We start from the raw sequence: 23,087 nt of genomic DNA on the forward strand, positions 1-23,087 counted from the left end.
GTCAAATCTGGGCTTTGGACATGGAGAAAGGCCCTTTCGTATCTCAGCCCCTCCGAGCTCCAGGCTGGGGGGAACCCCGAGAAGGTTTGAACGCTAATGAGCTGATTCACCACTGTGTTACTCCAAGGTGATGTGGGCACAACTCCATTGATCGCAATGGACCTATCCTGGTGTAAAACCAGCGTAATGCAATGGTGAATCCAGCCCTAAATATTCACTATGTCTGCCTCTCTGTTAGCGTTCAGGGGCTAAACTCATCCCTGGTGTAATGCTGTCAAGGTCAATGACAGTTTTAGGACTTTCAACAATTTGTCTGGAATTTTCCATCCAAAACCCTTTGGCAGCTTTGAACTTTCCCCCGTCCTCCTTTTTGACTTCGTATCTGTTCATCATTTTTTCCTTCTCCCTGACATGGATCATCTCATTGCAGAAGATGGGAAGGTGAATTTGAAAGATTTCATGATGGGTTTGACCAAGACCCGGCGATTTTCCCAAGCTGAAAGTAAGTGGAAACTGTAGTGAACAGTAGAGCCCTGCAGCGGGCCTGGGATCCCACAGGGCCTGCTGCCATAATAGCAGGAGCACGTAAAACATATTTTGTTGGGTGGATAAAAAAAAATCCTGTGGGAATTTGTGGGAAAACATTAAATCTCTTGGCTGTTTGTCCTAAATAGAATTTCAGCAACACAAAGCAAGTTTTTCTTTTTTTATTAAATAAAGATTTTAATACTTAAATTTAAGTGAGGAATAGAAAGAGATTTGATGTCTGTTCTAACAGGAGTTAAAGTATTTTTTTTACGTAGTTTGAACAAGATTTGTTTTATTCTTTTAGTGGTAAAAATTGTGTCTGAATTCCATTTATATATATGTATATACTATGTTAACTGCCTTTTTTTTTCCTAACGAGCACAGTGGAATCTGTGTCTCATGCGGAATTTGTGGGATCTAAGGTGTGAGCAGGTTACAAATGCAAGAAATGATGCAGGAGCGGGTGGGAGTGGGTATTGAGAGGCAGGATGAAAAAAATAGACCCGCACAGGGCTCTAGTTTAGTGTACTGGTATAAGGAAGAATAGATGGGGAGCCCTCTAGTGGCGCTCGCCATGTTCTGTGATGCTGCTAGGACAGCAGGATGTGTGTAGCTAGGTCTTGTGTGTTTGTGTGCAGTTAGGAAACACAGTTATTAAAGACCCAACAATGCCTTTGTGGTTTCTTCATGGTATTGGAGCTCTAGGCCTTATTCTGAGGCAGTTCTCTGGCCTGTGTTCTACACGGGGCAGACTACATGATCACACTAGTGCCTTCTGGCCAGTCTATGAATCTGTTGTGGTGTAAAAAGCAAAAGTCTCAGCAGAAACTTTACTGCAAACAGAGCTGCTGGAAAAACACATTTCAGGGGGAAATTTCCTCCCCCGCTTTTGTTGGTTTGCTTTTGCTTTTGTTTTTCATCAGAGTTTGGACATTTTCGGAACAGCTGCTAGAGCTGGTTGAAAAACAGGGGGAACAATTTCAAGAAAAGGGGGATGGGAATTTGTTTAGGCCATCTATTGAAATTTTGACATATTCAGAAGTTTTCCAAAGAGAGGGTCTGCAGGGTGGAAGCTGATAGACGGAGCCACGTCTCTGCATTTCAAGTGGTGCTCTCAGCGTTGGAGCTGTGTTTTCTCAAGATTATGTATTTATTTGCGTTACCTGGAGGCTGCAGTCATGATCAGGGCTGCTGTAGAGTGAGGGTGCCATCCAGACGCATAGCGAGAAATGGTCCCTGCCAGCAAAGTGTCTGAATAGACAAAGAGTGTAGGAGAAACAGAGGTGCAGAGAGAGCACAGAACAGAACTCGGGTCTCCTGAGTCCCAGTTCATTGTCCAACTGCTGGACAATACTGACTCTCCTCCTGCTTTGACTTCACTGGTGTGATGCAGGCTGATCTGGATCCCTGAGCTCAGAGCATTAAAAATTGCACAGACTCATGGGCTACCAGGCCAAATCCCAGCTCACTAGCCACAAAGGAAAAGAAAATCTGGCCCAATTAGTCTCTTCATGCCAGTTCCCCAAGTGCCAGGCTTCCAGGTATTTCCTTCTACAGAGTCTACCCCAGTTTAATTTACCTCTGCCAATTCTCTTGCTGTATACCCAGCCTGCCCTGCTCTTAAAGGGGCAGGCCTGTTACACAAACAAAGCCACTTCTCTGCATGTTGCCAGGCTGTTGGATGGCTTCAGGGCCAGCAGCAATATCCAACAGATTTTATTTGAAGAGAAGTTTTGGGCCTGGTTCTCCCCTCGTTTATGCCGGTGTCACTGCATATACTCCTGTAGCATTACTCCTATCTACACCAGGTGCACCTGAGGTCATAATCGGGCCCTTGGATTAAATCCAGCACCTTCATAGGGCGATGCAAAATGGAACAATCCACCGAAAAGGACAGAACAATCCCATGCAGCCTGTGTGAGGTGGTGTTTCAGAAGAAAGAACTCTGTTTTCCAGCCAAGGTTTCAGGACAAATCCTGCATTGTGGCAGGGAGTTAGAGTAGATGATCCTTGCAGTCCCTTCTGACCCTATGGTTCTATGATAGTCACAGAAACTGTTTTTCCTTCCCCTATTCAAGAGGACAGAGTTGATGTCCGGAACCTGGACTCCATTCTGGACAACATGGGGATCTACCTGACGAACGAGGAGCTGCAGGAGGCCCTGAAGAACGTTACAGTTGATGGTGAGCGTTGGAAACACTGTGTATTTTGGTGCAATGCAGACTCCTGTGGGGGAGCCCGCAACCGTATGTGCATTATGCCTCGTGCATGCCTTTGGCAGCAGTGAAGAAGAGCAGTTCTGGCTGCCCCGGGGCCCCTCCATCATGATGGAGGAGCTGCAAGGCCAAACATGAGCGCACGGCAGCCCCCGTGTAGCATGTCACAATGCCGCTCACGATGGAGGGGTGGTGGGGCCAAACCTGCGTGGTCTGTGGGGCACCCAGTACTGCTCCTCCTCGCTACAGGCCATAGGCCTGGCTTCTGCACCAGGGTTCCCACCCAGGGGCCTGCCTGGCATTAACCCACTTCCAGCAGCCCGAGTTCCCTCTTAGGGATGGGGAGAGACTGCACTTGGACGGACCAGGCTGGAAGGTGGGGGCTGAGCAGGTGAGGCCCTGGGGTCAGCAGCTGCAGTGAGGATGGCTCCATGGGGATTGATGGTAAATACTGGGGTGAAAAATTCTGGGGATGCCCCTGGGCTCCTGTAGGGTGTGAGTGTGGGTGGGTGGGTGGGTGGGTGAATACACAAGATTGTTGAAAGAAAATATGTGATCCATTTAAAACAACCCCCTAAAATGTAACTGGTAGAATCACCTCTCCAGTCCTCAGCGCCTGTCCTCTGGAAATTTAGGTAAGTCAGTTGGAGCAGTGGGATAGGTGCTCACAGGCCATTCTAGTCTGCAGCTCAAGAGGCAGATGAATTACACCTGATTGGAACAGGAATGGGGGGTTGAGAAATAGCACCACCCTGTTTATAGTTAGTAATCATAGAATCATAGAATATCAGGGTTGGAAGGGACCCCAGAAGGTCATCTAGTCCAACCCCCTGCTCGAAGCAGGACCAATTCCCAGTTAAATCATCCCAGCCAGGGCTTTGTCAAGCCTGACCTTAAAAACCTCTAAGGAAGGAGATTCTACCACCTCCCTAGGTAACGCATTCCAGTGTTTCACCACCCTCTTAGTGAAAAAGTTTTTCCTAATATCCAATCTAAACCTCCCCCACTGCAACTTGAGACCATTACTCCTCGTTCTGTCATCTGCTACCATTGAGAACAGTCTAGAGCCATCTTCTTTGGAACCCCCTTTCAGGTAGTTGAAAGCAGCTGTCAAATCCCCCCTCATTCTTCTCTTCTGCAGGCTAAACAATCCCAGCTCCCTCAGCCTCTCCTCATAACTCATGTGTTCTGGACCGCTAATCATTTTTGTTGCCCTTCGCTGGACCCTCTCCAATTTATCCACATCCTTCTTGTAGTGTGGGGCCCAAAACTGGACACAGTACTCCAGATGAGGCCTCACCAATGTCGAATAGAGGGGAACGATCACGTCCCTCGATCTGCTCGCTATGCCCCTACTTATACATCCCAAAATGCCATTGGCCTTCTTGGCAACAAGGGCACACTGCTGACTCATATCCAGCTTCTCGTCCACTGTCACCCCTAGGTCCTTTTCCGCAGAACTGCTGCCTAGCCATTCGGTCCCTAGTCTGTAGCTGTGCATTGGGTTCTTCCGTCCTAAGTGCAGGACCCTGAACTTATCCTTATTGAACCTCATCAGATTTCTTTTGGCCCAATCCTCCAATTTGTCTAGGTCCTTCTGTATCCTATCCCCCCCCTCCAGCGTATCTACCACTCCTCCCAGTTTAGTATCATCCGCAAATTTGCTGAGAGTGCAATCCACACCATCCTCCAGATCATTTATGAAGATATTGAACAAAACCGGCCCCAGGACCGACCCTTGGGGCACTCCACTTGATACCGGCTGCCAACTAGACATGGAGCCATTGATCACTACCCGTTGAGCCCGACAATCTAGCCAGCTTTCTACCCACCTTATAGTGCATTCATCCAGCCCATACTTCCTTAACTTGCTGACAAGAATACTGTGGGAGACCGTGTCAAAAGCTTTGCTAAAGTCAAGAAACAATACATCCACTGCTTTCCCTTCATCCACAGAACCAGTAATCTCATCATAAAAGGCGATTAGATTAGTCAGGCATGACCTTCCCTTGGTGAATCCATGCTGGCTGTTCCTGATCACTTTCCTCTCATGCAAGTGCATCAGGATTGATTCTTTGAGGACCTGCTCCATGATTTTTCCAGGGACTGAGGTGAGGCTGACTGGCCTGTAGTTCCCAGGATCCTCCTTCTTCCCTTTTTTAAAGATTGGCACTACATTAGCCTTTTTCCAGTCATCCGGGACTTCCCCGGTTCGCCACGAGTTTTCAAAGATAATGGCCAATGGCTCTGCAATCACAGCCGCCAATTCCTTCAGCACTCTCGGATGCAACTCGTCCGGCCCCATGGACTTGTGCACGTCCAGCTTTTCTAAATAGTCCCTAACCACCTCTTTCTCCACAGAGGGCTGGCCATCTCTTCCCCATTTTGTGATGCCCAGCGCAGCAGTCTGGGAGCTGACCTTGTTCGTGAAGACAGAGGCAAAAAAAGCATTGAGTACATTAGCTTTTTCCACATCCTCTGTCACTAGGTTGCCTCCCTCATTCAGTAAGGGGCCCACACTTTCCTTGGCTTTCTTCTTGTTGCCAACATACCTGAAGAAACCCTTCTTGTTACTCTTGACATCTCTTGCTAGCTGCAGCTCCAGGTGCGATTTGGCCCTCCTGATATCATTCCTACATGCCCGAGCAATATTTTTATACTTTTCCCTGGTCATATGTCCAACCTTCCACTTCTTGTAAGCTTCTTTTTTATGTTTAAGATCCGCTAGGATTTCACCGTTAAGCCAAGCTGGTCGCCTGCCATATTTACGTTCCTTTCGACTCATCGGGATGGTTTGTCCCTGTAACCTCAACAGGGATTCCTTGAAATACAGCCAGCTCTCCTGGACTCCTTTCCCCTTCAATTTAGTCCCCCAGGGGATCCTGGCCATCCGTTCCCTGAGGAAGTCGAAGCCTGCTTTCCTGAAGTCCAGGGTCCGTATCCTGCTGCTTAACTTTCTTCCCTGCGTCAGGATCCTGAACTCAACCAACTCATGGTCACTGCCTCCCAGATTCCCATCCACTTTTGCTTCCCCCACTAATTCTACCCGGTTTGTGAGCAGCAGGTCAAGAAAAGCGCCCCCCCTAGTTGGCTCCTCTAGCACTTGCGCCAGGAAATTGTCCCCTACACTTTCCAAAAACTTCCTGGATTGTCTATGCACCGCTGTATTGCTCTCCCAGCAGATATCAGGAAAATTAAAGTCACCCATGAGAATCAGGGCATGCGATCTAGTAGCTTCCGTGAGCTGCCGGAAGAAAGCCTCATCTACCTCATTCCCCTGGTCCGGTGGTCTATAACAGACTCCCACCACTACATCACTCTCTTGTTGCACACACTTCTAAACTTAATCCAGAGACACTCAGGTTTTTCTACAGTTTCGTACCGGAGCTCTGAGCAGTCATACTGCTCCCTTACATACAGTGCTACTCCCCCACCTTTTCTGCCCTGCCTGTCCTTCCTGAACAGTTTATAACCATCCATGACAGTATTCCAGTCATGTGAGTTATCCCACCAAGTCTCTGTTATTCCAATCACGTCATAGTTCCTTGACATCACCAGGACCTCCAGTTCTCCCTGCTTGTTTCCAAGGCTTTGTGCATTTGTATATAAGCACTTGAGATAACCTGTTGATTGCCCCTCATTCCCAGTATGAGGCAGGAGCCCTCCCCTCACAGACATTCCTGCCTGTGCTTCCTCCCAGTATCCCGCTTTCCCACTTACCTCAGGGCTTTGGTCTCCTTCCCCCGGTGAACCTAGTTTAAAGCCCTCCTCAATAGGTTAGCCAGCCTGCTGGCAAAGATGCTCTTCCCTCTCTTCGTAAGATGGAGCCCGTCTCTGCCCAGCACTCCTCCTTCATGGAACACCATGCCATGGTCAAAGAATCCAAAGTCTTCTCTCCGACACCACCTGCGTAGCCATTCGTTGACTTCCACGATTCGACGGTCCCTACCCAGGCCTTTTCCTTCCACGGGGAGGATGGACGAGAACACCACTTGCGCCTCAAACTCCTTTATCCTTCTTCCCAGAGCCATGTAGTCCGCAGTGATCCGCTCAAGGTCATTCTTGGCAGTATCATTGGTGCCCACATGGAGAAGCAGGAAGGGGTAGCGATCCGAGGGCTTGATGAGTCTCGGCAGTCTCTCTGTCACATCGCGAATCTTAGCCCCTGGCAAGCAGCAGACTTCTCGGTTTTCCCGGTCAGGGCGGCAGATAGATGACTCAGTCCCCCGGAGGAGAGAGTCCCCGACCACCACCACCCGCCTTCTCCTCTTGGGAGTGGTGGTCGTGGAACCCCCAACCTCAGGACATCGCAATTTTGAATATCTGTTGTTTTTGCTGTTTTTGTCAATAGCTACAGAAGTGATGTGAGAAAAATGGGAGCTGCCCCTTTAAGAGTCGGGGAGCACACTGGGAGTGAGCTTCTGCTGCAGGGCTCGAATGTGCGGGGGGGGGGCAGGTGCTGCTGCCGGCCCATAGCTGTGCCCTGGGGAGTTCTCAGCCTGCAAGAAGCTTCTCAAGAAAAGGTTTGGAGTCCCAGAATAAACAAAGTTTTCCTTGACAAGCTGAATCTTGGGATTAAGAGTCATAGAATATCAGGGTTGGAAGGGACCTCAGGAGATCATCTAGTCCAACCCCCTGCTCAAAAGCAGGACCAATCCCCAATTAAATCATCCCAGCCAGGGCTTTGTCAAGCCTGACCTTAAAAACTTCTATGGATGGAGATTCCACCACCTCCCTAGGCAACGCATTCCAGTGTTTCACCACCCTCCTAGTGAAAAAGTTTTTCCTAATATCCAACCTAAACCTCCCCCACTGCAACTTGAGACCATTGAGTCTAGCCCCCACAGCCTCATGACTCGGGTTTAGGGCCATCTGGGCCTCTGGGCACACCACGATACAGGCCTGCACCCCACAGCCCCACCAAAGAGATGACTAGGGCAGTTCAAACTTCTCTGAGCCATTGTTTCAGGCTCTCTACACACTCAGGCAGACTTCACTGCATCGGTTACACTCGGGTCACGTTTTTGAGGTTTTTTGCTTAACCTTTTTTCTAGGAACATACTTTTTTAATGAAGCTGAGAATCTAATGTAATCACATGACTCCAGGAGCTGGGGCTGCAGACATGGGTCTACAATGTCTGTGACTTAATCTGACTTTGTTCAAGTTTAGTGGAGGGCGGGTTATATTTCACTGTAACCCCCTTTCTGAGACCAGCAATACTCAAAATGCAATGAGAGGCATTATGTCAATGGGCACACCCCCAGCCTTGCCCACTTCTCCTTTGAGCTCTGATTGGCACATGCAATGGGCCTGCCTCTCTTAAGCACCATCTGTTGGCAACAAGGGCAAAATGCAGGTGCAAATGCCTTATTTGCATGCACAATTGAATGGTTTTCCATGTGCCGTTTAGAAGCACTTATTTTAAAATGCCAGCCACAGGGCCTGTATCTCCTCTCTTTTAACCCTGAACTCTCTTTCTTGCACAGTGGATGGGAAGGTGTATCTGAGCAAATTTCTGCAGGGCGTGAGAGCCCTCCGGAGATTCTCCCACAGTGAAGGTGAGCAGTGAGGAGTTCCTGTCAAAGAGGGCTGGACCATGATAAACAAAGCATGCTGCAGATATATTTATTGTGAATTCTCACAGTCCTGGCCAGTCCTGCAAGGTGCGGGGCACCCTTAACTTCGCTTGACTTCAGTGGCAGCTGATGGCATTCAACATCTCACAGGATCAGGCCCACGGACTGATGGCACAAAGATTCAATAGAGGTGGCACTAGGCTTGCCACCTTTCTAATGGCTGATAACTGGACCCCAAAGGCCCCTGCCCCACCTCTTCCCCCAAGGCCTGTCCCCTGCCCCGCCTCTTCCTCCAAGGCCCCAATCCTGTAAGCCGCATGCCACTGCGAGCCACACAAGCAGTCTGGCCTCAGAGGCAGCAGCGGCTCCTTCCTTCCATTTATGGTTGCCACCTTTTCCACAGATCAAAAAACCCAGATATCAGTGTGATGGGCAGCCCCCAGCATGCCACCTGGAACTGGGGTACCACTGAGCCCTCTGACCCACCAGCCTGGGCTCCCCCTCACACTGTGCTGCTCTGACAAGCTGCAAAGCCCTCCAAGCTTGCACTTCCACCAGCATTCACACAGGAAGGGACACACCAGCTGCAGTTACACACAGGCTCTCTAACCACCAGCTTCCCAGCCTTGGACCCCAGAGCAGTACCATCCTGCCCTGGTCAAATCTGGCCAGTATATGGGTTTAACACCCAGTCTGTCTCTCCCTCAGTGTGAAGAGAACAATGCACACTTGTGGTAACCAAGCAGAGATTTTCCCCAGGCACTCCAGTCAAAGCTCACTGGTTTGGATTAAAACATAAAATAAGTTTATTAACTACAAAAGGTCAATTTTAAGTGACTATAAGTGATAGCAAATGGATCAAAGCAGATTACCTAGCAAATACACAAAAAACGCAAACTGAGCTTTACACACTAGATAGGTAGGATATGAATTAGCAAATTCTCACCCTGAGTGATAAACAAACTGGCAGATTTTTAAGGCACAAGCTGCCTTTGCTTTGCAGCTTGGGTTTCCCAGGTTTTCATACACAGGCTAAAAATCCCTTTAGCCTGGCACCATCACTTCCCCCAGTTCAGTCTTTGTTCCTCAGGTGTTTACAGGTGTGTTGTTGTAGGGAAAGTGAGGTACCATCACAATGTCATTTTCCCCCTTTTATATCTTCTTCCCACTCGCTGGAAAGCTCTTTTGCTGTGACCTGGGTCAAACAGTTCCCACTGTGTGGCGCTATCTCTGAGAGGTTTCTGTTGCACACAGTTCCTGGGGTAATCCTGGTGCTTGTGTGCATTTCCTCAATGAGCCGTTAACATTGTTTGGCCTTTTTACTGTTGTACCCGAAAGGCTACTTGTGTGTCTTTTCAACCTCACAACATGCTTCAGCAACACCTACATAGCCAAACTTCCTAACTTCACATATGACGATAGCACATACAATCCAATGAGATATTAATATCTAGCAGATCAAGACTTTTAGAATGATACCTCACAAGACATACTTTGTGCAAAACATATCCTAATTACATGACAGTGGTGAATAACAGGGTGCCAGGGTGTCACACTAAGGGCTTGTCAAATGACACTGCAAGCCAACACCCAGACTGTCCAGGTGAAAACCGGATGGGTGACAACCCTCGGAGGCACTCTACCCTCTGAGTCAATATCCTACCGTGGCGCCGGATCAGGAGGGGCCAGGTGCTGCCAGAAGTGCCACCTTTGAAAGAAGACATAAATCCAAGGTCCTGATTGGTTAGAACTCCTTGCTGGCAGCTATTTGATGTGCATACTAACAGTTTTATTGAGCCTGTAAACTTAACAGAGTCTATTTTTCTTACATGCCACTAGATGATGATATTTATATATACAAATTGTATGCATCCTGTTATATATTCTAGATTTGATTTTGACAAATAGAGAGGAACTGGTTGAGATTTTGAAAGTGGAAGGCAGCTTGGGTGAAAATGATCATGGAATAGTAGAGTTCATAAGCTAAGGAATGGTAGGAGGGAGAACAGCAAAATAAAGACAATGGATTTCAAGAAGGCAGACTTTAGCAAACTCAGGGAGTTGGCAGGTAAGATCTCATGGGAAACAAGTCTAAGGGGAAAAACAACTGAAGATAGTTGGCAGTTTTTCAGAGACATTAAGGGCACAAGAACAAACACTTCCTATCTTTCCTACACAGTGGAATAATGGCAAGAGACCACCCTGGCTTAACCAGGAGATCTTCAATGATTTGAAACTCAAAAAAGAGTCCTACAAAAAGTGGAAACTAGGTCAAATTACAAAGGATGAATATAAACAAATAACACAAGTATGTAGGGACAAAACTCTACAAATACATTAGAAGCAGGAAGATGACCAATGACAGGGTAGTCCATTACTCAGTGGGGGAGCGGGGGGAAATAATAGAAAATGTGGACATGGCAGAGGTGCTTAATAGCTTCTTTGTTTCAGTTTTCACCAAGAAGATTGGTGGTGATTGGATGTCTAACATAGTGAATGTCTATGAAAATGATGTAGGATCGAGGCTAAAATAGGGAAAGAACTAGTTAAAAATTACTTAGACAAGTTAGATGTCTTCAAGTCACCAGGGCCTGATGAAATGCATCCTAGAATACTCAAGGAGCTGACTGAGGAGACATCTGAGCCATTAGCGATTATCTTTTAAAAGTCATGGAAGATGGGAAAGATTCCAGAAGACTGGAAAAGGGCAAATGTAGTGTCAATCTATAAAAAGGGAAATAAGGACAACCCGGAGAATTACAAACCAGTCTTAACTTCTGTACCCAGAAAGATAATGGAGCAAATAATTAAGCAATCAATTTGCAAACATCTAGAAGATAAGAAAATGGAGATTAGTGATAAGTAAGAGTTGGCATGGATTTCTCAAGAACAAATCGTGTCAAACCAATCTGATAGCTTTCTTTGACATGATAACAAGGGTGGTGGCTAAGCAGGAAGCAGTAGATGTGGTATATCTTGACTTTAGCAAAGTCTCTGATAGTGTCTCGAATGACCTTCTCATAAACAAACCAGGGAAATACAACCTAGATGGAGCTACTATAAGGTGGGTGCAAAACTGGTTGGAAAACCGTTCCCAGAGAGTAGTTATCAGTGGTTCACAGTCATGCTGGAAGGGCATAATGTGGAGTCCCGCAGGGATCAGTTCTGGGTCTGGTTCTGTTCAATATCTTCATCAATGATTTAGATAATGGCACAGAGAGTACACTTATAGAGTTTGTGGAAGATACCAAATTTGGAGGGGTTGCAAGTGCTTTGGAGGATAGGATTAAAATTCAAAATGATCTGGACAAATTGGAGAAATGGTCTGAAGTAAATAAGATGAAATTAAATAAGGACATATGCAAAGGATGGTACTCCATTTGGGAAGGAACAATCAGTTGCACACATACAGAATGGGAAATGACTGCCTAGGAAGAAGTACTGTGGAAAGGGATCTGGGGGTCGTAGTGCACCACAAGCTAACTATGAGTCAACCGTGTAACAGTGTTGCAAAAAAAGCAAACATCCTTCTGGGATGTATTAGCAGGAGTGTTGTAAGTAAGACACAAGAAGTAATTCTTCTGCTCTACTCTGCACTGATTAGTCCTCAGCTGGAGTATTGTGTCCAGTTCTGGGCACCACATTTCAAGAAAGATGTGGAGAAATTGGAGAGAGTCCAGATAAGAGCAACAAAAATGATTAAAGGTCTAGAAAACATGACCTATAAGGGAAGACTGAAAAAATTGGGTTTGTTTAGTCTGGAGAAGAGAAGACTGAGAGGGGACACGATAAGAGTTTTCAAGTATGTAAAAGATTGTTACAAGGAGGAGGAAGAAAAATAGTTTTTCTTAACTTCTGAGGCTAGGACAAGAAGCAATCGGCTTAAAATGCAGCAAGGGTGGTTTAGATTGGACATCAGGAAAAACTTCCTTTCAGGGTGGTTAAACCCTGGAATAAATTCCCTAGGGAGGTTGTGGAATCTCCATCACTGGAGATTTTTTAAGAGCAGGTTAGATAAACAACTGTCAGGGATGGTCTAGATAAAACTTAGTCCTGCCTTGAGTGCAGGGACTGGACTAAATGTCCTCTCAAAGTCCCTTCCAGTCCTATGATTCTATATAAAGATACCATTTTCCATAGACAGCTCTTGTAACACTGATGATTTACAGCATTTTAAAAAATGGCACGTATTGGAAGTATTACCCAAATGCTCTGGCTAAATTACATTCTAACAATCTACAATTCCCTTCTGGTTGTATCTGGATATAGTATTCCTCATTCCATGAGCAGAATTCGGCTTTCCCTTAGACCTTGCAACTTCCTGGCTGCAGTAGACTTGCATGCTATAAATGAAAGCAGAATTGGGCTGTCCAACTTTTGTGCAAGATTGGTACAGCTGCAAAGGACTTTCAGTTCTTGCCCCATGTTTGCACCTGGTCATCTCTTTCTCAAACTTTCAGCCCCCAAGGAGAATATTTTAGAAAGTTTGAGCAAACTCCTTTTAGCCATGTTTGAACATGGAAAGTAATACCAATGCAAAGTGACTGACTGCAAAATGCAAGTAGAGCTTCCTCTTTAAAATGAATACTGAGCAGGTTTAGTTTAATCTATAGTAAAACCAGCGCAAGTTTAGAAGTTGAAATGTTGTCTGTAAACAGCCCTTAATGAGGACTAATCAACCTTGCTAGGTTTGTGGGGGTGAGTTATACGTGATTGTAAAATCATTTCTGAGTATGCTTAAGTAGCATCAGCAAAGAATTTTTGCAGAGGTCGGTTAAACCTTAACCCTTTGGTGACATTGCGGTTCCTTATCTCTGCCCATCTGACTGGAACAGTCCTGCTGCTTGGACCCCTGACATGATAGAGATTATAAATATCTCGGTGAAACTGACATGGCAAAAAAAGATACCTTTTATCCAGGACACACAAAGAAATGAAGACCATTGCAGATTCTAGGACTCGATATCCACAGCTAGTGCAGCAAGCTGAGACATCTTGCAAACTCAATGGCTCTGAAATTGGTTTTAAATTAAGTTTTTGGGCTTGAGTTTTACTTACACTAAACATGCCCCATACCATTGGCAATCTGCAGTTTTGGCAATATAAAGGGACATTAAAGTTACAGAGCCTGATTCTGTACTGCCCTGCACCTTACACTGTCATGTACACCAGTGCAAAGTGGAAGGAAACTGCTATCAGGCTGATGTGGTAGCATTTCCCCACCTTTGCATGGGTGTAGATGACAGCACAAGATGCAGGGCAATGGGGAACCAGACACAGAATGTAAAGGAGCCCTGGTGTATATGAGAATCAGGCCCTGTGACTCCATTTGTCCCTTTAACTGCATGGCCTGATTGCTGTCTTCATGTAGTTTTGTGCCTTCTGCTCTTATTATTGCAAAGTCTTCAGACACTGGTGTTGCCAAAATCTGTCAATGCACCTGCAGGCAAGTGGAGATGTTTTTGGAGAAAGGCTGCAGGATTTGGCTTCACATTAGGTGGATGCAGGGTGACGTTATTTCTAAACTCTTGGTGATTAAAGCCGATGTCAAGCAAACCCCTTCCCAGAGTGGTACAAGCCAGAGCAGTAACCAGTGAATTTCCAGCCAACGTGCTATGAAAAGTCAGGCATTTTGCTATTATTTGATATATTTCTCTCCATCTATCCCAGGGGGAAAGGTTGATATCCAAGACCTGGACTCTCTTCTGGCTGAAATGGGGATGCACTTAACACAGGAGGAGCTCCAAGAAGTACTGAAGCATGCCATTGTGGATGGTGAGCAGCTTGGCATAGCGCTGTGTTGTCTGTAGACCTAAACAATCCGTGAGATCAAAGATTTTGGGGGGGGAATGTGTTCAAAGTCAGAACAAGAAGCTGAAATTTTAAAGTTTCCCACAAAATGAAAATTCAGAACAATTTCTGTTCAGGACCATTGAAACATTTCATCTCAACGTTCTCATTTTGGTTCACTTCATTTTTACTTCTGTATGGTATTAACATCATAGCCATAATATAGAAAACTGTAAAATAATATTTAAAATCATACTTTAATATCCTAGAAGTCAAACAAAAGGTTTCAGCGTTGTCCAAACAAAACACGACAACTTTTTCCCATCAAACTTCCATCAAAATTGACCCGTTCCCACGAAATGTTTTGATTTCAACAGAACAACATTTTTCAGTGGACAACTGTTCGGAACAGACCGCTGTCTCTTTCTGCCTCCCTGGCACTTTCTCTTTGCAGGAGACGGGAAGGTAAATGTGAGTGACTTTACGAAGAGTGTGATCAGCACACGGAGGGCTTCCCAAGCTGAGAGTGAGTCAAGACCTAGTGATAAAGTTGGATGAAATGTTGTAGACCTATGCCTGATTCTCATTTCTGACTCAACAGAGGCCCTGCCTATGAGCCACAGTTCAATAGTACATTTGTAACCCAGGCTCACTTGGGCTGTGTCCAGAGGTTTAGGATCTGCTACTGCCTGGTAGCTAACAGATCTGGTCCTTCAGCTCAAGTAGTGGAGGATTTATGCTTTGAAATTGAACATTTCAATTGTCACTAGTGACGATCTAGCCATCAAGAAAGGAGTTTTCATTTTCCTGGGTGCCCCGAATGTGAAACCTATCCCAGTGCCCAGCACAAGGTCTGAGCAACGCATACGTCCTACTTAAACGCTCCACATAGGATGTAAGTAGTGTCCAGACCCTCTGCACCTGGCAGAATTTCACCCAAATCCTCTGCTGCTTTGAGGGGAAGCCCAGGGACAAACCAGCCAAGAGAGTTTATTTATTAGGCCCATTGCTAATAAATTTACTGAGCAACACATCAAGCAGATCCAATAGCAGTCTGTCCACACTGAAGTCAGAGGTGTGACTGCAGCACATACACACCAAGCCAAGGATAGCGCTCATCTTTCTCGCCCCAATAACAATCGCAGTGAAGCCGCTGCAGTACAGGCTAGTCACTCGAGTACATACCCAGCATCCTGGCTGGGCTCGTACAGCCCAAGTGGCTGCAGCTTCACGGCTATTGTTATTCACGCTAGCTAGATGAGAGCTAGTGTGGGTCTGTCTACACGTGCTGCAATCACACCTTGGCTTGCAGAGCGGGCGTACCCTTCTGTCCAGTGTCCAGTCAATGTTTTCCAGCCATGTGAAACCTTGCTAGGATTTTAGCATTTAATCCTTTGTCTCTCGCCGTCCAAGGGGACAGGGTTGCTACGAGTCACCTGGACTTCATTCTGGGCAACATGGGGATCTTTTTAACTGAAGAGGAGCTCCAGGAGGCGCTGAAGCACACAGAAATAGATGGTGAGCATTACAAACATCTCTGGAGACGCATGTGCTTTCGTACTGATGCTCGTCCCAAGAGGGAGTTGGGTACATCTGTATAAAGGGATCTACTTCCCCTTGCTAGTGCAAACCAGGAGCCTCTCGTTGCTCAGTGCACTCTCACCCCATTCCTGTGGCACCATCAGCCAGATTTCCCTTTCCACGTGTATCCTCTGCACTTGAGTGGTTCTCAAAGCCTCCTGCATGCTCCTTCTCTCACCAGGGCAGGAGTGGGTGTGTCTGAGGACACACGGGCTTGTGTATGGTCCTCGTCACTTAGCAACATGTTCCCCTGTCAGGCTTCTCGCCACCTACTAGGCTGTAGTAAATAGGGCAGCTGCATAGTAGCACTCTCAGTAACACAGGATTTGTCCTTTGCGTGTTTAACCCGCAGGACTCTGTGCCAGTCTGTCCCAGAATGCCCATCTTCCAGAACGTCTTCTGGCGATGGAAATGCAGATAAATCCGTTACAGCCACTTGCAGGGCTCAGAAGAGCCTTTTCCCTCCCCTGCCTCTCATTTCCTTTCCCCTCCCGCTCACCCAGGGTTGGAGGGGAAAGAGAGGAGAAAATTTTGTACCACATGAAGTTAAAATATCTAATGCTAATTTCACTGGGCCCAGCCATCCCTTGCATTTCACCATGTGTAGCCATTCACGCCAGTGCAAATTGGGTGTGAAATGCTACCGGAATGACTTACTTTGCATCACAAGGGGCAAAGGAGAATTGGGCTCAGTAACTTTCATTATTTGCACAAATTTAGGCCAAAATTTTCCATTTGACAAGAAATTCCAGCATTTCAGAAACATGGGTTTGTTCCAAACTGGAATGAAAAGTTGAAATTTGTTGCAGAACGGAAAATCCAAATGAATTCTATTCAGAAACATCGGAAGATTTTGTTTCTCTAATGACAAATCACTTGGTTTTGACAATGCGAAAATGTTTTGGTTTTGATATGGTAAAAATATCCCTTTCAATAATGTCAAAACATATACTGTATTTTATTATATTTAATATTATATATACAATTAAATGAATATTTACTATAATAAAAAGTCTAAACAAAATGAAATGATAAAGTTGAAGCAAATGGGTTTACCTTATTGCTCTGAAATGTTTTGACATTATTGAAACAAAATGAGAGTCAGAATTATTCATTTAGATGGTTTCCAATGACAAATGTCTTTGAAATTGACATGTTCCCATGAGCTGTTTTGATTTTGACAAAAGTGCCTTTTCCATTGGGAAAACTGTTCCCTGCGCTTGTGCCAACCAGCTCTCCTGTTCTGCCTTTCTCTCTGCCTGTTCTCCCCTGCAGTGGAGGGGAAGGTGAATTTGAGTGAATTCATGAAGAGTGTCCAGCGATTGTCCGAAGCTGAAGGTGAGTGACGACTGTCAAACGAAGATGGATGGTGGATGATGACCGGAAGGTGTCACATGCTGTTCAGTTTTAGTTGCCTTTCTCTGGGTGTATGTAAGACAGTTCTACAGCATGCAATCTCCTGGATCTTTTCTCTGTACATAGCTGGAGACTGTGATATGATTCGATGTGCTGAAGAGTTTTGAGTCACTGGACTGATTGATGGTGCAAAGATTGACTGGGCTGCATTCTTCCCTCTTAAGGGTATGTCTCCACTGCAAGCCAAAGGGTGGTTGCCGCCCTGGTAGACGCACCCAAACTAGCATGGCTTAAAAACAGCAGTGTAGAAGCAGCAGCCTAGGCTTCAGCCAAGGCTGTACAAGCCCATCCAGGGTGCTGAAGCCCTTGCTGTTGTATCTACACTGCTATTTTTAGCCATGAATGCAGGTAAAGCTAGCACGGGTATGTCTACCCACGCCACTATCACCCCACTGATTGCAGTGTAGACACACCCACAGACTGGCCTGTCCTGATGTCTGAGCACAGGGTTAGAAAGAGATGCTGGGGAATCAGTAGGTGTCGCTCTCCCGTGGATCTCGGCTTTTGTACTGCATGCGTCACCGTGGTATCTGCTTCACCACAGCCCCGGCGTGGTGTTAAAGGGTTGCTGGAGGTGCTGCCTTTCTGACCAGAACTAAAATCGAGGTCCTGCTGGAGCTGTGCAGTTCCCCCTCCCCCCCGGATTTCAGTTTGTGAGCTCTGGGCATGTCAGGGCCAGTCGTACAGTCACTACCCACAGAGCAGGGAACTCTGGTCCAGGGAGGCTTCGTAGGATCATTAGCTGAGATTTTCAAAGCGGCCTAAGGGACTTAGAGGCACAGCTCCTATTGCAGTGAATGGCAGAACTGAAAACCTCAGCCATCACCTCTATGGGCACACCTCGGGGCCAAAACCTGCAAGGGACAGGGTGAGGCCTCAGAGGGATGAGAACCAGAGCAGTCGGAGTCAGGAATGCTGAGCGCCCGCCACTCCAGTTGACATCATTGGTGGGAACCTTTGGGCTTGATTCCTGTTTACACTGAGGTGGTTTTACACCACTGTGGTAGGGCAGAGGGGCCTTGAAATGAGTGTAAATAAAATGAACACCCACCTGGATGCCCTTTTACACCACCAGCAAGGTGGAAAGTGGCCTGAGGTCTCGTCTGCACACACTTCATGCACTGAATTAACCGGTTTGGAAACTGATTAAGTTAAATCAATACAGCCTCCTTGAGTGGACACTCTGAAATCCAACTGAGAGCCTTACACTGGTTTCCTTAAATGGGTATTATTTTTTTTTTACTGACTTGTGCCCTGTTTCTGTATAGCTCTCTTAATCCGAAATAAAAGCGTCCACACACAGGAGTTGCATCAGTTTAGAACAGGGGTCTCAAACACACGGCCCACAGGCCACATGCAGCCCATGGGGTTATTTCCTGCGACCTGCCCTAGGCACCGATTCCCCCGCCCCCCCTTTCCTCCCCCCAAGCATGCCGCGTCCCTGCTCCTCTGCCTACCTCCCAGCACTTCCCACTGCCAAACAGCTGTTTGGCGGCACTTAGGACTTTCCCTGAGGGAGCAGGGAGAAGCAGGGCATGCTCAGGGGAGGAGGTGGAGAAGAGGCGGGGCTGGGGCGGGGATTTGGGGAAGGGGTTGGAATGGGGCAGAGAGGGGGCAGAATTGGGGGGGGGACTTTGGGGAAGGTGTTGGAATGGGGGTGGGGAAGAGGTGGGGCAGGGGCAGGGCCTCATGGAAGGGGTGGAGTGGGGGCGGGGCCAGGGGCAGGGATGGAGCTTTAACCGAAGTAATTCTAAAAGTAAATGCATGTTTTGTTGTTTGAGTGAGGTACATTACTGAGTGTTTATATTTTATTACAGTTTTTAAAAAGTTAATACATTGACTTTTCATAGCATATTATATTACTCTTCATTTTTTTCATTTTTAACTATACTTTTGCATCATTGTATGAAAAGGTGTCAGTGATGCGGCCCTCAGGCCAATGTACTAGTCCTCATGTGGCCCTCATGGTGATTTGAGTTTGAGATCCCTGGTTTAGAAGCTGACTTTGCTCCATCAGTGCACAGATTGTGTGTATGCCAGCCCTTGGATCTGTTATGTTTTGCACACCTCTACTCCTGACTTTACACGGCCATAAAAAAAATCTCATGCCAGAATAGGAGCATTCAGTGACCTGGCTAACTCTGTGCTGGATAAAGGCCTTCCGAGCCCCCGGATTTCCCACCTAGTGTCAGATGGATAACGCTTCCAGCATTTACTGTCGTGAACCGGTGCACAGAATGACGTCTTCCTCAGAGACATGACACCATGTTATGCATTCTTTCCCCCCTCTATCCAAAGGGGAAAAGGTTGATGTCGATAACCTGGACTCCATTCTAGCCAACATGGGGATCCATTTAACTGATGAGGAGTTTCAGAAGGCGCTGGGGAGTGTTACTCGTGGTGGTGAGTAATGTGGCATGTCCCCCTCTGTTCTTCAGTGGAGTCTCTGCTGGAGCTGGGAGGGGAGGGGTGTGCACACACAGGTTGTCAGTGACCGGGACTTGGGCAGTCGGGCTTAGCCCTGGTCTACACTGGGGGGGATTGAGCTAAATTACGTAATCTAAACTAGACACGATAAATCGATCCCTGCTGGATTGCTCGCTGCCCGCTGATCCGGCGGGTAGTGAAGACATACCCTTAGTGGTTGGGTAGGAGTCAGTCGTCAGGAATCGGAGCCCAGCGTCAGAGCCGGAATCAGAAGTCAGGAATCGGCGCGAAGGGGCAGGACCAGGTCACCTGGATGATGTATCCCAGCAGATTAGGAGCTGCTGCAATGAATCACACAGACACAGTGTATCATTTTAAAGTAAGATTCCCTGGACGGCTGGTTTAATAGTGTAGCTTGCAGAACACGGCCTGCAGTGTAGCTAACGGCAGTCTCTAGACCCAGCCGAAACTGGAGTGGACTGACGTGAGCCGGCTGCTGGACTCCAGACTCTCCAAGACCAGCACGGCCCCCAGAGTGGATTCTCCACAAACGCTACGGCACAGGGAGGCCAGGCTGGGGCCACGGCAGGAGCAGGGGCAATCACAGTCCTCAGCAAATGCTTTGGAGCCGCTGTTGAGCTGCTGCTGCTGGGCTTTGGAGCTTGGTTGCCCGGAACCTGGCTCTGCTGCAGGCCCTGATTCCAGGGTTGCGCATGTGCACCAGTGTTCTGACAAGCGCACGTGCGTGTGTACAGGGTGTACACGCACACGCACACACGTGTCAGAACACGCAGGTCTGGAGTCGGTCTGCCTAAGGGATAGCTGATCCATTTCAGCTCAAACTCTCCACTGTGTGGGGGATGATCCCCTCTGGGATTGTTCATTTTTAGTCCCTTTCCCATGTTCCCATAAGTCCCATTTCCTCTTCTCCTAGCATGTATTGTTGGCACATTTCCTGCTTTTCAATACGGAGGGACAGCAGCGTGAATAAATCACTGAACCCCCTGCGTCGAGACGCAGAGAACTCGCCCCCTTTCCCAGCTCCACCTCGCTGTCAGGTGAAATGAACTGGGAAAATCCCGATTTCCCTTTGCAAATTTTCATGGGTTTTAGTTCTAAATACACAATAAATACACTTTAAAGCTTTCCTTATGCTGCCAGAGCAATGTAAATAGGCCACAGCCTTTGGGCATGTCTGCCCTTGGAGCTGGGGGTTTGATTCCTGGCTGGAAGAGAAATACTCACAATAGCTCTCATGGAATGTGAGAGAAATACTCTTACTCATGCTAAAAATAGAGTGTAGCCGTGGTAGCACAAGGGGTGGGAGGAGCTAGTGACCCGGAGTACTGGCCTGGGGTCTCAGACAGGTACGTACTCAGGGGGCTAGCCTCTCCTGCTGGTTGTGCCGCCGTGGTCACACCCAGTTCTTAGCACGCTAGCTCAGTCAGCGCTGGCATGAGTCTGTCTGCTCCAGCCAGGAATCTCTCAGGTGCAGACGTAGCCTCTACCTTGCCGTCTGTCTCTGATCTGCATTTCGTCTTGCAGCGGACGGAAAGGTGGATTTGAAACACTTTATGGAGAGCATGATGGGCACCCAGCGGCCTTCCTGGTGTGAAAGTAAGTCAGGGCTACTGCAACCCAAGTGGCTAAGGACGGGCGGGTGGACAAAGCTGCGTGTCAATGGAACAGTCACTACACCTGTCAGCATGACATTCCACGCATGTGGGTGGCACTGGATTCCTGCTTTATGATTGGCCGGAAATGTTGCCTTAGTACTGAGACCCATGTGGCTGATGGCACAAAGATTCACACATGCTGGGATTTTCAAAGGGACCTCAAGGAGTTAGGGTTCGACCTGGGAGTCGATGGGCATTGGCATCTAACGCCCTGGGGCACATTTGAAAATCCAGGCCCAAATGGCAGCCTCCCCTGAGATGCCATTACCCTCTGGGCACTTGTTGGGAGCTGGGGACATTCAGCACTTTGCAGGATGTGGTCCGAAGACAGCCCAGAACCAGTGCACCTGCATGGTTTCATCTTTGGGAAGAGTCATTTAAAGCCGAGCCCCAGCCCCTGAGGTCCGTACACCATTATTACTTTCTTCTTACTCTGGCAAACCTCCCCAATGATTAAATCTTCCCCACCTATCCTAGGGGATACAGTGGATCTCCAGAACCTGGACTCCATCCTGGACAGCATGGGGGTCCATTTAACCAATGGGGAGCTGCAGGAGGTGCTGAAACATGTTACTCTTGATGGTTGGTCTTTCAAAACTCACTCTGTGTTCTTTGCAGGAGGGGGGGACCCTAAAATCAGCAGAATTGACAGGGAGGGTTTGAAATCCTGCTCATGCATTGTGCTTGTCAAAACCCAGTGGTGTGATGTGTGCACAATAGGCAACAGGGACAATCAATCTGTTTAAAATAAATCCTGGGCCCAGATTCTGCTCCCACTTACGAAGGGGTAAATCTAAGTCATGCCACTGCCACCAGCGGACCGACTGACCGATTCCCATTTACATTAAGGCAGCTTTACCCCACCTTGGCAGTTTAAAGGAGCCTTAAAGTTGGATTAAATTTATATCTGCACCCACAATTAGAAGAGTTTAAAGTGACCACAGTGTAAATGAGAATTTGACTTAGGGGGGTTCATCTGGATTGACATGCCTGGAAAGGGGATCATGATCTGACCTTTTAAATGTCATACCCTCCCTTTTCCGATCTTAGAACTCTGACCCTTTCAAGAATGCCAGCCATTTTTCTTTTAGAAAGAAGTTCTTAGTCACTTATGTCAAAGTGTCTCCGTCCAGTGCTAACCGACCTGAACTACAGCAATCGGGTCAATTCCCATCTGTCTCTGTGTTCTTCCGTGTGTGTTGCTTCCTTTGACTCTGAGCTGTGTTTTGTCTTGCAGCCAACGGGAAGGTGAATTTGTGTGAATTTATGAAAGGAGTGAAGACTATCCAGAAATTGTCCCCAGGTGCGGGTAAGTGAGAAGCTAAAAATACAGATGGATAGATGGAACTGCACTGAATGAGGCAGGAGACACATGGTGGGGGGAAGTGCTATGTGATCAGGTAATTAAAGGCTATCTCCTAATGAATCCACATAAGGGGGCAGAGTTAAGGTTACTTAAGCAACCTTAGTTGCTGCTTTCCTCACTCTAGAGTATCTGACTTAGTAACCTTAGGCTTTGATCTTGTAAATATGCACAGGTCCGACTCACTCGCATGAAGTCTCAGTGAAGTCACGGGGTGAAGTTAAGCAGAAGCTTTAGTGTTTGTGGGATTGGGGGCTTAATAGTGTACCTTTAACTGAAGTTTTTGAATGTAGCAATAATAATCCGTGTGATACATTAGTGAGCTCTCCAGGATACAAACCTAAGAGAAACTGTGCTCGCAGATAACTACTTATCTAAAATGTAGGGGCTGTGCCGTGTGAAACAACGGAGTCAGTTAACTATCTTGGAATAATTAGCCAGAAGGGCAGGATTTTTAATGGATGGATTCTTTCCACTTCAGGTTTTTTCTTGATCATGTTGAGAGTTCTTGAT

General features: G+C 47.1%; 1 protein-coding gene across 1 annotated transcript in view; it reads left to right on the forward strand.

Annotated features, from left to right (window-relative positions):
- The first annotated feature begins 437 nt into the window (after positions 1–437).
- The window catches only part of EFCAB3 (EF-hand calcium binding domain 3), a 61,932-nt gene continuing 39,282 nt past the window's right edge, over positions 438–23,087 (forward strand). The window contains exons 1-11 of the mRNA XM_048830419.2: positions 438–502; positions 2,607–2,711; positions 8,232–8,303; positions 13,992–14,096; positions 14,566–14,637; positions 15,525–15,629; positions 16,968–17,030; positions 19,407–19,511; positions 21,081–21,152; positions 21,689–21,793; positions 22,449–22,520. Of these exons, the coding sequence (XP_048686376.2) occupies positions 460–502; positions 2,607–2,711; positions 8,232–8,303; positions 13,992–14,096; positions 14,566–14,637; positions 15,525–15,629; positions 16,968–17,030; positions 19,407–19,511; positions 21,081–21,152; positions 21,689–21,793; positions 22,449–22,520 (919 nt within the window). The 5' untranslated portion in view covers positions 438–459. The remainder of the gene's footprint in view (positions 503–2,606; positions 2,712–8,231; positions 8,304–13,991; positions 14,097–14,565; positions 14,638–15,524; positions 15,630–16,967; positions 17,031–19,406; positions 19,512–21,080; positions 21,153–21,688; positions 21,794–22,448; positions 22,521–23,087) is intronic.

Source organism: Caretta caretta, chromosome 27 (assembly GCF_965140235.1).
Source record: "Caretta caretta isolate rCarCar2 chromosome 27, rCarCar1.hap1, whole genome shotgun sequence".
Taxonomy (NCBI): Eukaryota; Metazoa; Chordata; order Testudines; family Cheloniidae; genus Caretta; species Caretta caretta.